Genomic DNA, 17,067 nt, shown 5'->3' with positions numbered 1-17,067 from the left:
TCTCCCTGGGTAGCTCACCAGCTCCTTCCCTGCACATCTAGTAGGACGTCAGGTTTGGTAAGTGCCCTGCCATGAACACAGCAAGAGGAAGAAGGTTGTTGATTCTCTCATGCTCCCAGAGCAGCTGCCTTCTCTTTGCATCTCTGTGAATCCCAGCTGCAGTAGCCCTCCTTACTGAGAAAAAGATAATTTTTCTGTGCTGCTGACGGTCCTTTCCATTTCACATCTGGAGATTGTTAGCCGTTTCCCATGTGGTCTGAGTTTTAGCAGCAAAAACACTCCCAACAAATTCTAGTAAAACTGATTTATTTGTATTAACTGGACAATGGATACCAAAATAATACTGTATGGGGGACTTCATTCTCCCTTCCTCTTCACATTGACATTTCACCTCGACCTGTCCTTTGAAAAAAATACTAGAGAAACCTCATGTTTTAGTGGTTAGAAGTTCAGAAACAAAAAGGTCAAAAGCTGAAAATAATTTAAGCATGACATCTCCTCTGTTTAGGAGAGCTTAAGCACTTATGAGTGGCGGAAGTCTCAGCTAAAACTCAAAATTGATGCTCTGAGACTGCGATTTCCCATTGGATACCAACAGCTCACAGCAACCTCTGGGTTTGCAAAGTCATAATTTGCTGCCCTGGAAAGAATTATATTAGCAGAAACTGAACATATTGCTTCAAATCTTCAAGGGATAAAACACTGCAGGAGGGAAAAAGATACATATACGTATACATATTTTTTGCAACTGCATTAAAGAAAAAACCAGATAAATAAAGCAGGTGAGAGAGTGGAGCTGGGAAAATGGTTTTAAGTTGCTAACATGGAGGAAAAATTACCCGAGTCATGGACAGTAAAATTTACAGCCTTTCCAGAAGAAGGTCAGAGATGAATTTATCAAAGTCTTATTTGGTGCAAAAACACTTCTGCAGAAATACATTTAAGGTTTAAGCTACTCTTAGATGAAATCAAGAAGGATAAGTTAAATGCTCTTCAAAAGTAAACTTATGGCAAGTAACTAAAGAAACCAAGCTATTATAAAGATATTAAAAAATCACCAATACCATGGAAAATAACTAATTTAATAGTTGAAGAACGCTTTCCAGCCTTTCAAGCAGGAAAAGCCCTCCTCCATGAGATCACCAATGTGCCTAAATGGTGTGGCAGAGAAATAATCTTCAGATCTGAGAATGTGAGAATGAAAGAGCTGGTGGTTTTAATCAGTCAAATACTTGTTCCCTTATCTTGCTTTTTCAGTTTAATTTAGTTTTGAGCCCACCGCTGCAAATTTACCAGGTACCAGAAGTTCCGGCTGCCCACAGTGCTGCATCGTGTTGCACGAGGCGGCACACGACAAAACGCAGCCCAAGGCTGCAGCTGCTGCTGCTGTCACTGCGTCAGGGGAGCACGCTTGCACTCAGGCTCTGCCAGCGAGTAAATCTCACTTGGGGATTTATGTCATGGATAAAGGTGCTGTAGTGCAGGACGCAAAAAGGCTGTGCTTGGCTGGCTTGTATCTCATTTATGGACGGGTGTTTGTAGGTATGAAGTGTTAAGAGAACGCTGCCGACCACACAAGGCTCCAGCCGTGCTGTGGCGCAGCGAATACCTCTGCCCCAAGCCAGCATTGGCTCCTGAGGAAAGGGTTTACTGCCCAGCATTCATCATCAGGTACTCGGGAAAAGGAGAGAGAACAGGTTTTATTTCTGCTACAAATCATGTCCAGCACCAAAACACTCCATTGCAGCCACAAGAAAACCAAAAGTTTGCCTGTGATCTCTGGCAAAGAGAGAGTTTTGTTGTTGTTGTTTTGCTTTTTGTTTTGGTTTGTTTGGTTTTTTTAACTGAGACAAGTTGTAGCTTTGAGGTCATAGAACCGAATTTCATTTTTTGAAGAGTTTTGCGTATCATTCTCACTGAAGAAAAGGAAGAAAAGACATGAAAATCATAAGATGATGGTAAGAGTCCTGTACTGTAGGAAACAATCTTTGAAGATTTTGAAAACATCACAGCTGAGCCTCCCAGCTTGCAGGCCAATGCAGGAAAGCTGATGCAAGAGCTCTGGCAGAGAGAGACCACTTAACAAATTCCTACTAATTGGTAATAAGGGCAGCTAAAGAAACTGGCCGCTGAAAGGAAAAACAAAGCTTGAAACCTCAGACCAACTTCTACAGAAACACAACTACTTCTGAAGAGAGTAGCAGATCCGTGTGCATGGATAGATATAGGCTAATGCCTATAAATAGCTCCAAGCTGGCAGCACTACGGCAGTAACAGAAGCCAGACTACGGTAACAGCCGGCTTCGCTATAGGAATTTTCATCTTAATTCCATCTTCCTTCCTGCTGTGGGAGACACACTGAAAACAGGTCTGGAGAGTATATTGAAACTCTATCATGCTTTCAACAAGGTTTCATAAGGTTACACCAGTAATTTTGAAATTTTGTTTTAGAAATTCAGTTCAGTCTCTATGCAATACCTATAAAATTCCTAGATTTCGCTGTTGACATGAAAATGCCAAGGACTGTGACCCTTAAATACACTTCTTATATTTAGTCCACTAAGGTGTCTCTACAACTGCAGTAACAGCAGTAAGGAACCTTATACTGAAAGAGTCCAGATAAATTAGCCAGATTAAAGCAGCAAACATCCTTTGTTCCTTTTGCTGCTGTTGTTAATCTGAGATACGTGATTTAATTCCTTCAGAATGACCATCACACCTCTCAATTAAAAAGAGTATATAAGCCTAAGTAAACTGCCTTTAATACTCTTGTAAAGTTTAATTCATCTGTTTGCAAAGTGATCAGAGATATCTGGAAAGAATAAGTACTATTTTATTTCCTTAGCAAAGGTTAGAATCTGGTCGGCAATTCTGCTGCAGTAATGCTGAAGAGACTGTTTTCCATGAACAAAACAAAACCACTAGATTCTCAAGTACCTCACATCTGCATTGAGTGCACTGAGTTATACAGATAAATGGGGAGAGAGGAGTAAAATCATAGCACTTTTCTTCCCTTCTGACACCGTGGGGTTGCTGGGACTCACATTTCCTGCAAGAGTAAACGAGAATAATTTGCTATTCTAACATGTACTGACAGGAACTGCCTGGTCTGTGTCACCTGTGAGGGGACCAAGCAGGGACTAGTTCTATTTAAATGTTGTGCAGTTAAAACACTGTCAGAGACTTTTTGATGCCAAGGAATTTTACATATTCCTATTTATATTTGCCATTGGAGTGTTCAGACTCGCCTTTCTCTGCCTAGCAATTTATAGGTGGGATCTTCCATGTACAAGCCAATTTGAAATAATATGCTTTCAGGTTCATTGCAAAACGTTCTTCCTTACACTGTAAAACTTACCAAGAGGCTGTTCAGTATTATATTACATGGCAATGGTATTTCCAGGAAAAAAAAAAAAAAAAAAAAGAATTACACAGGAATAAGGCAATGAAAGTATGCAGGTAACCATGGCTACTGTTGTGAACTAAATAACATTTTTATACAGCTGTGAATATTTGTGTTACTGCCAGTTAAGCTGTAGAGTTCAGATCTGAGACAGGGCTGGTAAACACTGAATTCATGCCTGAAGAAGGGTACTTCCCAAAGAAGATGGAGGCCTCTACATTGTGCCACTGCGCATTCTGGTGTAATTTTTTATCTAGTAAACACACATCTCCTTATTACCTCAGTCGAAATAATCAAAGTACAACTCTTCATGGCCACTACTTATAATTTACTGTCAATGAGACACCTTTGCCAAGCTGTTTTCTGTCTTAAGGATATTTTTATTTCATCTTGCCATACATCTGCAATCACAACTCTATAAAGGCTTTTGAAATAGCTTTGGCTCCAGAAAAGGGACTTTTGAAAGAGCTTAAAAAAATACATAAGCAAAACTGTCAGCTTTCCTTGATTTTCACCAATGGTAACACGCCCCTCTTTGGTCCCAACAGCATTTCTGGATAACAAATGAAAAACCAATTCGAAATGACAGGGCAGATGAGAGGGCCCTTTTTTCCTTTGACATCTTTTTGATTTCCAAGTTCATCCTTCTTAAATCATCCTTCTGTTTACATGTCAGAGTCTCTCTCTCAAATCAATCATCATCAGAGAAGGAATGGAAACCTAAGGGATTTTTCTCCTTACGGAGAAAAGGTACGCCCAAAATCAAATTATTTGGAGTAACTTGACAGTAGTTGCTATACTAAAAGAAAACAAAAATACGAAAGCAGTTAATGAGATGAACCTGTGCTTCCAGTAACATAAACAAAATGAAAATAATGAAACGCCTATTGTAACTAAGTGAAGCAGGACTTAGAGCAACATCTTTCTATTCAAAAATTGAGTCACTTCTTCCTTCCAACAGAGCGTAAGTTTGAAACCCAAGTGAGTGCTCGTTCAGTTGCTATGAATTTGTCTTCTTTGCCTGGTTTGGAGAGAGAGGATCATTTCTTAATAAAAGCACTGGCTAATGAAGCAAACACAGATTCACTTCGCAGTTCAATCTTTAACAAACTGCCTGTAGCCTCAGGCAAATCACAAATTCCGTGCTTAGTTTCTCCTCTGTAACACGGGGAAAATAGCAACTCTTCTCTGCCAGTCTTTACCCGTCCTGTTAATTTAGGCTGAAAGAAACTGGAGGACTAAACATCTGTTATCTGTATCAACAATGCTTAGCTTAAATAAAATTATCGGAGATGTTCTTTAAAATGCTACTAGGTACCAATAGTGTTATTAATATACGAATAACCAACCTACTATATTTATATCCTACCATCCTACCAAACCGATGCCATGGAGAATAAAACTGTGGCAGGCACAGTAGTGTAGTGCTCGGGCAGACAACTGTGAGATCTAAAGACCCACAAACTCCAGAGACATTGGATGCAATGAGGGTACCAAGCTGGGCGCTCCTTGGACTTCTGCACACACTGACAAGTTGGAAAATGAAAATCGCTCTGCAAACAGTGATCCTGCACAGCAGTCACAGGAAACCAAACAAAGCTGAATTTTTGCATGTTGGTCTAGGATAAATGAAGGGTCACATTTTCAATATACACCAGGTACTTTAAACTTCCCTTTCAAGCTTTTTCTCAGTGACGTACAGTACACACAATTATCACCTCCACGTTCTATGGCTCTCTCCAGCTGACTACTATTATCGCCTCTTTATTTCAGTATTTGGTTTCCTCTACTGAGCTTGCTGTCTTCTTCTTAACAAACACTAAGGCTATCACTTTTTCTCTTATCTTCTGACATGTGCATTTATTTCTCCTTCAAATTGCCTCTTACTTTTCGTCTTTGGTTCCTCTGCTTCGGAAGCAAAGACCAAAATATCATCCACTTTAGCCTCCTATCTGAGAATACATATAGTCACTTCCTAAAATGATTTGCAGCTGTACTCATTTTTAAACAACTTGCAGCCAATACAAATTTGTCTGTTAATGTAAACATCAGTAAATTTGTGTATTGGTAAAAAGATACATTTAATGGATTTTTCCTTTATAGAAAATGACATAAATTCCCATTTCTTTGTTTAAAAAAGTGCCTTCAAATATGAAGTTCAGTAGACTGACATACATATTTCATCTTTCCCATAAATAGTTAATAAAAAAATCTGTATTACATATTGTATTTACAAAAGAAGCCACAAAAATGTGCATGGCAGTGACTCAGCAAGTTGGAATTCTGCATATAGAGTTTATGGAAAGCTCAAAGTAACAATAAAAAGCTAAAAGCCCCATGATACAAATAAAAATTGCTTCATGTGGGAAACAAACTTAAGGATGTGATTCAAATACTACGGCCATTTTTTTAATACAGAAGAATTTCCTTTCTAGTTATATTTGAGCTTTCTATAGCATGCAGCATGTCCGCCTATTTTTTGAGATACTGGTAGCACTAGATTTGGTATATAACCACAGGTAATGTTATTTGAAGCAGAGCTCACTTCTGTTCTGCAGAAGAACGGACAACACCACCAACTCTAAGTCTTTGCATCCATGAACCTCAAAGTAATTTGCAAAAGGCAATCTACCCCTTCATTGTGATGGAATAGGCACATAAAATAGCTGCCCTGCCTGGTACACTCCATCACCAGAAGCAGGCACAGTGTTGTAGACCCAGTAACAGCCAGCACTGGTTTTCTAACCATCATTACAAAGCCCCAGGAAATGCAGACATTAGGTAATTAAGACTTAAAACAAATGCTTTCAGTCAAACACTACATAATTTCTCTCAGATTATTCAGCAAAACAGTGGCAGAACTAGGAATAAAATCGGAATTTAAAAACAGAGTTTGAATTATTTCTCCATGGTCAGAGCTTTTCCTGCTCAGATAACTGTGGTGTCAGATGGAGGAAAAACATCACCTTAGTCATCCTTACAGTCTTTCTGAGAGAAACAGAACAGAACAGAAACATCTGTGAAAGGTGATGGCTTTTCCTGAGTAGGGCACCAGGCTGGGACTTTGGTGCTTTAGGTGAATGTCCAAAGGTAGAAGGGATAATTGTAGACCTGCATGACTAACAGCAACGGCTTACACATCTGTCAAAAACATCCTTCATGCTACATCCTGAATTTGAGTCTCTTGTATTTGAGGAGGTACTAAAAATGTACACTGTTTTTACTTATTTGTATTGTATCTATGTGGGAAAGTAAAAATATGGGGATTAAACTTAACAGCAGGGCAGACATCAGGTTATGTCAAAGCTCACAGCCCACCACAAGCAAAAGTAATTCCCAAGGTCATCCCAAAATCCCTGTTTTCTACCGATCACCATGTATAAAACATTAGTTCTGTGGCACTATTTCAACCTATTAATCATCTGAATATGAAAACATTTCTGCAGAAATGATGTTTGTTTCCAAATACAAAGACATGTAAAAAGACAGCCATTAACAATGAAAAAGTTACTTTTAAAAGAAGTGGTAATTTGTTACAAAAACAGTGTTAAAATATTTCTTTTTATTAGTGTTCCTGTAGCGACAGTGATCTCAGGATTCAGGGAGAAGTAATATTTTTTTATTCCACTAACTTCAAGGGCTGGAAAAAGCATATAAGCTTCTGGGCTCAGACTCCCTTCACCAGGTCTGCTGATTCTTCTGGTATTGTGTCCATGTGAAATAATCCACTTTCCAACAATGATAAATAGGTAAAAATCTGGTCACTGAGTTAGTGCATATGTCTCCAATTGAAGGAAAAGCTGTCTGCCAAACTTCAACCAAGTAGATCATAGGTCTGTGAAAAAAAGAACCTAAAAGGATGGAATCCAGTTGCTATAGCGGCAGATTAAACAAATAAATGAGATACCATGGAATGCTGCAAAATATTTGTGGTGTGATTAAGTCATGTTTGCCACGTGTGTGAATACTAATAGCACAGTTTAGTAAAGTGGGTACAATATAGCACAACCCCACTTTTATCATATGTACCTTCTAATTCTTATCTGAGTAAGCGTTAACGAATGGTAACCAGTGTGTCCAAGGATACATAACACTGTATTTTACTGTAAGCATAAGGCAAAGCATAGTCCCTTAAATAAATATAGACAATAAATGCATATTAAACTACTGTACCTTAAAAAAAAATATTTGAATCCTTCCCTGTGTTCGCATGGCCTGCTGAAAAGATAAAGCTTTTTGTAGAGATCAGCTCTAGGATGTCTTGCATATGAGGTGCTTTAGAGCACACAGCCTGTAGCTGGCAGCTGACATATTAAATCTTCTTAAACATAAGCAGTCCTCCCCCATATATTATTTTTTTCCAGTGAAATATTCTCTTTTCTTGATAAGAAACACTGTTTGAATATAGTCATCATTAATCATAGTAATATGTCACTTACTGTTTCATTCCACTATCTGCCTATGTTCTCTGGAAAAAAAAAAAGCAAGAAAAAACTGAAATCTATTACATCAAAAGATAAAATGTGTCTGAATCTGAGAGACAAGTTAATATGCAATGCAACTCACACTTCGCAGCTGATATGAAAAAATAAGGCACACTGAACAGGCATGTTTTCAACAGCAGGACTGAAGTTTTGGTTGTCAAACAGTTGAGATAATGTACGGCACTGTCAGATAAAACTACAGACAGAGATGCAAAGACACTAATGCTATTCTACAGATATCACGTAGATACAATTTACACGAACACAGGCCTTGTACTGTTCCATAGTCACAGGTGGTTTTAATCCTAAACATTTTACAAGCATTTGAAGCTCCTGCCATGTCACCACAAATAACACTTCATCTACCCTGTACACCTACATCCAACAGCAACAGAAGCAGTTCTCTCACAGCAGCATCAATAAGCCATCTCCTCGCTCTTGATTCCTCTAATTAATACACCTCAAGGAAGTTTTCCCAGGGGAGCAATGGAAAGATACGGTAAGAAAACATACTCTTCATTTCCTCTTTTCCTTATTTCCTTGCTTCCTCCTTCCTCAACTTTCTTCTACCCCAGGCCCTCTTTATCACTTTGAGTCTATGTGGCTCTTTTCTTATTCACTTGCCTCATCTGTTTTGGCTGTTTTCTTTTTTTTTTTTTTTTAGGTAGGAGCTGGAATAGCATCAGCTGACTTCTCGATTTCTCTTTCCTCCTACCTGTCATTTCCTCTCATCCACCTGTCTTTCCCTAACCTCCTTCTTCGTGTTGACTGTCTCCCCTTCTCCTCTCCTTTGGTAGTCACTGCTGTGACTTGGTGTTGACACTACATCCTCCCATCCCCTGCGCTAAGAGACCGAGTTATGTGACCTTGTCAACAGAAGGTGGCAAAATTTCAGAAAAAGATCTCATCTGGGGATTTCAGCTCTCAGACTCTTCATTTGCAGTGCTCATGTCTGGAATAAGGCTTACATGTTCAGCTGTTAGTAAGTACTCAAAGATATTTTACAAAAGGTCCCTCATTGCTACTCACTGGGCTCATCTGCGCCAGGAGGCGGCTGTGTGTGTGTTTTCTCTGGGTTACTGGAAACAGCGAATCATCGGAAACGTTCAGCACCTGTGTTCAGTTAGGAAGCTGTCTTCACCTTGTTCTGATGAGTCTCCTCCAGCAGATATGTAAGGTTGTGAAGGCCAGCTTCCAACTTCACAAAAACTGCTGTGCTGTCACTGGATTATGTAAAGGGGTTTTCCGAATGCTCCCAGAGGACACCACTCAGATAATTCCATCTCCTTTACCCAGCAGCCTCTCTCAGTTTCCATGTGCTATGCTATCACGGGTTTTGACACAGTACCAGTTTTCAAGCCTTTCACATAAGTAACAGAAAATCAAAAAAATCTTTTAAGCTGCTGCTGTTTTTCTCCCCAGAGCGGGGAGATAATTGAAACTACTGTATTCATGCTTCAGTGGCAGAACTAGCAGATAATGAGGAAAGGCACCACCAGACAGAGCCACGTAACTGCAGCATGAACATGCAAGAAGCGTACAAATCCAACAAAATTATTTTCAGGGGTTTTGCAAATATTCTGGGTCCCCAAGTGACCAACTTCAAATGCTATTCTTTCCATCATACAGATGTTTAAATAACGGCCATCTAGTAGTAGGTATTCTGTTGAAAATTAAGTTTACAATTAAATTACAAATTTTCCCTGATGTTTATCAGAAAACTTTGCAACTTATGTTAACAAGTGGGAACTTCTTCCTGGAGAACTGAAGATCTTATTCACCACTAACATACAAAAATATTATAGACAGTTAAGAAGAGCACTTCAATTGGAATATCCTTGATAGCCTTAAATTTGATGTAGAAACAAATCTAGGAAAAGGGTAAGCATCTTCTAGACATAAGCACGAGGCATTATCAAGGTGCAGTGCATTGTGCAAAAATAGCCCATACACAAGATGTTGCTGTATTAGGAAAGCATCCTCAAGAAGTGTAATGCATTGCTTCAAATGAGTCATTTCTGAAAAGGATTTTTAGGGCAACACGCTAGATGGAAACACTTCGCTGAGATGAAGGACACCTCCTGGTTTGTACATCAGAGTGAGCGCTGTGCAGCACCTGACCCAACTAATGATGGAGAGATGGGTTTGTCAAAAAACTCACCAGTTTTGGACCTTCCAATCTTTATAGGTCAGGATACCATGAATTTTGATCTTTGCATGGCTCTTCTATTTCTCTACTTGTTGAATCATCAAGGAAAAAACTTACCACCAGAAAAACAGAGGAACAAGCAAGCCAAGGCCAACAGACCTAAACCAAGGCTGCCAGGAAGAACAACAATTGGAGAGATGGCCGGAGGGACTCCGTACCACTCTGTACCACACTCGGGCAGGCTGAACCTTTCAGCTGAGCGGCCAGCAGTAAGAGAGCCACATTGTGAAATAAGTAGAGATGTATCATTTGGAGAGGCTCCTTCCTCTCTATAACTTGTTTGTGTCTGCAATTTGTGCCAGTTTTTGTGCATTCTCTTGAACACAAGGACAAAGAGTATGTCTTTCTAGGAACACCTTTGTTTCCCAAAAGCAGCATAAAAAGAACAGAGTACAAAACCAGAAGAGCTCATATAGATTGTAACAGTACAGAACCCATAAAATAATCAGTTTTCCAACTCTGCAGAGGCAGAGCATATTCCCCTTGATCCTTCCCTGACCTCTCCTCTGGAGTTTTCGTACGAAGACAATTCTTTGTTTCTACCCTCCAAAGCCATTAAACTCCTCAGTAAATAATTCTATCTCAGTCTTTTACTTTCCTTGCCCCAAACAAAAGATGATTCACATTTTTAAAAAGAATCCAGGACACTGTCTGTCAAAAACAAAGAAGGACTCTCGCTGAAATGGTATGCTAGCTTGGACGGATACTGCATGCAGTCCTGCCATGTAACCTGGCTCAAAATCAGCAATGCTCCAGCTTAAATGAATTCAGTCTACAGATCTGTTTGTATGGGCATCAGTTAGAATAGGGGTAACCTCTAGTTTTATAGTCTGTGCTAATATTGAAGAGAATGTCATTTCTGGAAACAAATGCTATCCACGCATCATCCTGTCCAGTCCCAACACAAAAAGGTGCATTGAATGAGCTGCTAAAAATCCTATTATTGAGACACAGTAGCTTTAAACAACAAAAGTTAGTCTTTAATTAAAAATTCCTAACACTGATAGAGATCAGATAGATAGCCATCAGAAAATGGGAAAGAATATTTCACATGGAAAATATGCCTGTGGAATTAAAGACTGATATGGATCCAAAGTGCAGGACAGTCTCAAGAATACAAATGACATCTTTGATGGAAGGGTTCAGTAATTTGGCAACTAAATTTGTAGCCAGCAAAGATGAATTCACCTCCATAACTAATAAATACAGGAAGTGAACTTGTCACTTCATAAATACACTAAGGCTGAGATATAGTCCTATTCTCCAACAGCTCTCTTTAGACAGGTAGTTATTTCTACTGACAGAAGCTGAACCTCAGCTACTCAGACGTGCTCCTTCACACAATAACCAGAGATGAAATCCTGGTCCTGCTGAAATCAACAGCAACCCTGCCATTGATTTCCCCCGATCATTTCTCAAGTCATAGCGATAACATTGGTTACGGATGAACTGACTAAGATGATGAAATCTATCACTTATATGGCATAGTACAACTCTATTAGTGATGCCTTACACAGCTGGATAAATCTGTACATATGAGATACCATCTGGTACCACAAGGCACCACTTACTACAAAGATTTTTATGCGGATAGGAATTATATATTTAATTATTACAGTATATATATATATAATAGAAATAGAGTTCTTGACACTATATACAAAATCGTGTGAGGCTTTTATCTTTGTGCACAATGATGAGCCTCTCTCTGTTTCTACAAAACTTTATACACAATATTAAGACTGAACTGGCACGGCTCTGAGGTTCATTTCCCTTATGTTTTCCACTTCTAGAGAGAATTTTTTTTTTATAATTAGGAATTTTCTGGATGTTGGAAAAGTGTTGCTATGAAAGACTGATATCTCTGAGCATTAGTAAGACGTTACTATGTACTCAGGAAAACAGGTTTTTTTAACTGTAGAGAACGTTGTAACTGCAGAGAAGGGATGGGAAGGGGAGAAGAAGAAAAATAGGGATGAGAACTAATTATTGTAACCTAACAATGCAGAAGACACTGCTGCCCAAACCTCTTCTGCTTGGGCTAATGCACTGAATTGAACCAGCCCTTCAATCTCTTCATACAGCCTTCAGTCACCTTAAAGTGCTTCTGAAGTCTGAATACACTCAAATATTTTGATATGTGCCCATATTATTAATGGAAATATGACTGCTCTAATTACAGACAGACTTCGTGAGTTTTCATTCCTTTTCTACATGTGGATTTTGCAGGCTGACGTTGACGGCTGAGCAAGTTGTTACAGCTGATCATAATACATCTGTCAGAAACTTTTGAAAATATGACTTTGCAGTTAAAGTATGGTATCTTTCTTGCTGTGGAAAACACATGGGTTTATATTTTCCACTTCTTGTGGCTTTTTTTTTTTTTTTGGTGATAAACACATGTTTAGGGAAACTGCTGTGAAAAAAACTCGACAGTGTTCACAGGTGAAGGAACATTTGAGCTCAGATCCTTAGGAGCTGCACCAGGCACCGTGGGGGGAGTTGATGGAGAAGAAGGATCTGCCAGCAATGCTGCAGTAGCAAAAGAACCCACCTGTCACTGACACATTCCACTCTGCCAAGGGTGGTGAATCTCTTGTGCGAGTTTTGTCATTCAAGGTTCGGCTCCAGCGCAGCCACCCTTGTGTTCAGAAAAATTATCACTGAATGTGCACAGTTGCTGTCAAAACATGCAGGAAAAGATGGGAATAAATATTTATTCCAGTAAAAAACAATAGCCAGGGATCGTGACTTTTCTAAAACTGTATTGCCAGAGGTCCTACCCTTTCACCAAGGGGACCTCTATCATATTCTCTGAAATCTGTCATGCCAAAATTGTAACTGTTAATAAGTGAGGTGCTAGCATTCTCAGGGTAGTTTAAGAACCCCTTCAAATTATGATGGGCAATGCATCAGAATTAATTAGTATGAAAGCTGGTGAGGATAAAATGATGGCTAAAATATCAGAAAGAATTAGACTGAAAGGTAATGAAGAGCCCAACAGCCATAAACTTTCTCTGTGACAAAGCTAAAGGAACACTTGGATAAATGGAGACTGACACACAAACAATTCCTTTACATAAGACTTTCAAAATGCCTTCTACAATATTTCAAGTTGAAAAAAAAAGTCTAAGATGCTTTCATGCAATTCATTTTGGCAAACTCTATTATCTCCAAAAATCTCAAACAAAAGCCCTCTTCAATTATTTCAGTAAGTATACATTTCTACAGAGCAAGATGAGCTTGAATTGCCTTTTAGTTATGGCACAGAGGAGACCTCCCGAATACACACTGCTTCACAATGTACATTCATGAAAAACACTATACGTTAGGCACTTTCCATATGTGGAATGTCACCTGGAAGAAATGTCATCAGAGCTGGCACTGATGTGGTGTGGGAAAAGCAATCAATGAATGTATGGCTTGGCAGCGTTCGCAAGTGTTCAGTTTGTAACCTCAAAACTCAAGGGAGGACAGTCTGAACAAACACAGCAGGAGTCATCAGACTCATTCCTCAGTTCTATACATGCATAACATCACACTGTTCCCTTCAAAACATCGTAAAACGGTACAGTATCTAGCAAAAGCTGAAGCTTGTCAGTAGTAACTCTCATACGGGTTCTTTAGCACACAATTTAGGGAATACATAAACAGCAGTGCCATCTGCCCCACCCCACAAAGGACCAATTTGTCAAGCCCAGCAATAGTGGAGAAATCTTGATCTGCTCTGGTGATACAGTACTCACACTCTGAAGGATGATGAACAGCAGTGCCAAATGGTTTGCCAAGCCTTGATATGGAAACCAAAGGAATAACGAAACATTTTGCACAAACGCAGCTAAAGAAGCAAACATGATGCTTTTCAGCTCTGTATGCTGCATAAACAGTAGTAAGTACCTGATAGTGAAGTGCAGCCTTATCTTTCCCTTAGCACTTAAACATATAGTTGAGAGAAAGAATGTCCGACTTGACATAGCAGAGAAGGATGAAAAGGTCAGATTTCATCTCAAGAAATTACTTTTATGATTACCAATGCAGCAATTTTGAAACTATGTTTACGCATATAGGTCCACATTATTAAAAAATACTCAGATGCAGGTTCTGCTACACAAGTTTGGTGTACTTGAGAAGTAATTATTTCATTTTTTTTCTAAAAACATACAAGTCCAAAAAGCACAGTGAGATATTTTTGAACAAGCATTTTAATTAAAACATTTTTATCACAAATTATACTTTTGTAGAACGGTAAAGAATCATTCAGTTAAGTGTTTCTGTCATTATAGAGCAAAATTTGTCAAAGTCAGAACTTCTGTTTTGTGGAACAGCCTCTTTGGATTAAAATTTGTCATGACCAGGGTGACATTGCTCTGGGAAAGGTACCTTGTCACAGGAGAGAGCTGATCCCCACAACCAGCCTGGGATGTAGGAGGCACAAGTTCAAATCTCCACTGTTTCAACCTAATAGGGATTCTAATATGACTCAAGGAAGGAAAGATGTTACTCCTGCTTGCAAACAATGTTCCTTAATCACTTCTGAGGGAATCAGCTCTACGTGTATGCAGAGTCATGCAGACAGAAAATTTTTGTTTACGCAAGGAAGTGTTTGCAACTTTACTCACCATTCCATGATTTAGCCACGCTGGTATAAAATTATCGAGCACCTTTGGGTAAACCAGCTCCCTGTCATAGATATAGATGCTCCAAAACATCGTCACAACAAACTAAGAAGAAAAAAAAGAAAATACAAGACATTTTAAAATAAATGCTTCTGAACAATTATCTACACCTTTTAGATAGAAAAATGGGGCATTTAGTAAATGATCTACAACAGACACCAACGTTATTGTTCTTTGACCCAATCCTGCTTTAATCAACAGTGTGAATCTGGATTATTCTTTGTATTCACAGGAGTTTTAACTGTTCTTCTTCTTTCTCTTTTTCTGACTTTTAGCCTGGAAAAAATCTCACTTTTTGACTTACATGCCTGTGGCCAAATTACAACTGAGGACTATACTTGAATAGTAGATGCGGCAAATAAATAAAGTTTCACCACTAACAGGATAGAAAACAAATGGAAAATGAGGTAAAATATCACTTGGAATTCATAGAACATATAAATATGAAACATTAACCACTGAACAGAAGCCTATAAACTCATCTTTGCACTTTTTCACGTTACCCATCAAAATTGCATTGTTTAAAAAAAAAATTTAACCCTTCAGCTACTCTGCACACAATTCATGGACTGGGATCCACAAAAAAGAAGTCTAGTACCCTGATAATTTGTCAATGTAAAGCTTGACTTGGTTCTCGTCAGTGACTATTTACAAGGAAGCCAGAGAAATACTGTTATTTCCTCTAGACTGAGTACAGGACAGATGGCTCAGATAAAGTTTGCACTAGGCTAAATTTTTGCCAAAGTGTGCACAATTTCTTTAAAGAGACCCTGATGTCTGAAAAGCAAAGACAACACCAAACCACAAAAAAACCACAGAAATAATAACTCTAGCTTACCTTAGCCAGGGAAAGAACAAAGTCAGTAATCTTCCAATTAAAACACAATTGCATTCTTACCTTGAATTTGAGTCACAGTTTTCTAGTAATAAAAGGCTTATTGTTTACAACAGTAAAACTCAACACCTGCACCAGATGCTTTTCAATGACCTTTTTCAAGAGATCTCTACACAGCAGCAGCAAGTCCAAGTTTAAAGTTTGAGAGGCAACAGATAGGACTTTCCCTGAGATCAGCAGGGAAGTGTTCAGTTACATGCTAACCAATGTGGCCCACGATCTTACAGCTAATTCGGGGTGTCAGTAAAAGAAAGTGTAAGAAATATGGGGTGAGCACATCAAGGTCAGCAAATTACTGGTGTGTGTGATAGTGTCAACTTAAGTTGTTTCATATGCTTCTGACTTCGGAAAGTTAAAATCGAGGTTGCAGTTTATCAATGGCACCTTGTTCTAACCACAGACACGCAGACTTCGGCCAGCCACTTAGGTGAATGACCTGAACTAGCACACTGTTCCCTCAGTGTGCATACAGTACATAGTTTCTTGGTTTCCAACACACTTGTCCATCTGTTATGATAGCTATCAGTGCCTGCTCAGAATAAGCTTGGACTATTTGACTAATGTACAAGGCCAGGAAAAAAAATAGGTTATGATGGACAGCCCAAAAAATATTGCAAGTGTAAAGTACCTCACAAGAAGTCTCTCTTCTGGGCCAGTCTTGGCACTGGCACAGCCTGGCTCTTTATGCACCTGCTGACACATACGTGCCAAGATATGAATAGCTGAACAGCAGGGAAAATGGAAGCAACGTATCCTCTTCTCTATAGGCTTCCTAGAAGTCATGTATTATCACAGTGGGTCTCTGAGAACCTGCTAAGACCAACTGGGACATAAAAACATTCTCAGGCACATGAAGACCAAGACTGACAATGCTTCTTTTCAAGGAAGTCTTACAGCAAGGAAAATCACTCAGGATTAGGTTGAACCTTATTATACCGAATACAACAAAGCTGGCATGTTTTGACCTGTGATTTTTCTGTGCAGCAGAATAAAGTAACAAACTTTGCCAAGGAGGTGAAGATCAGAAAAGAGGGGACGTGCCATCTGTCCCTTAACCAAAGTCAGCCAGTGGAGGGAACGAGATCAGCCTTGCTGGTTGTGACCATCTGGAGCTACAGACGGCAAACGCTGCTTAGCAAAGCACTCTCACAAGGCAGACATACGGCAAAGGAAGTCCGCAAAACCCAAGGTGTTACAGAACTAACCTATCCCAGAGGATGAACCGGCATGAGACTCACACAACACCCTGGGGAAGATCCCGTCCAGTGTCTAAATGGTTCACCTTACCTTTCCTTGTAAGTAGTTCATTTGGATAAAACGAACTATAAAAATGAACTATTGCACTATGAACTAAAATGAACTAGAAAAATAAACCAGAAAAATCAGCTGTTTGGATGAAA

The 17,067-nt window shown here is 39.1% G+C and overlaps 1 protein-coding gene across 2 annotated transcripts in view; it reads right to left on the bottom strand.

Annotated features, from left to right (window-relative positions):
* AIG1 (androgen induced 1) overlaps positions 1–17,067 on the bottom strand; it is a 121,538-nt gene that overhangs the window by 63,392 nt on the left and 41,079 nt on the right. Inside the window, exons 3-4 of one of the 2 annotated variants that reach the window (XM_065632150.1) lie at positions 14,716–14,817; positions 12,676–12,776 (exon numbers count right to left, since the gene is read on the bottom strand). In XM_065632150.1, the coding sequence (XP_065488222.1) occupies positions 12,711–12,776; positions 14,716–14,817 (168 nt within the window). In that variant the 3' untranslated portion in view covers positions 12,676–12,710. Of the gene's footprint in view, positions 1–12,675; positions 12,777–14,715; positions 14,818–17,067 lie in introns of those variants that run through there. The other variant, XM_065632149.1, reaches the window with a different exon arrangement.

Source organism: Caloenas nicobarica, chromosome 3 (assembly GCF_036013445.1).
Source record: "Caloenas nicobarica isolate bCalNic1 chromosome 3, bCalNic1.hap1, whole genome shotgun sequence".
Taxonomy (NCBI): domain Eukaryota; kingdom Metazoa; phylum Chordata; class Aves; order Columbiformes; family Columbidae; genus Caloenas; species Caloenas nicobarica.
The sequence above is the reverse complement of the archived record's forward strand: the minus strand, read 5'-3'. Positions and strand labels throughout refer to the sequence as shown.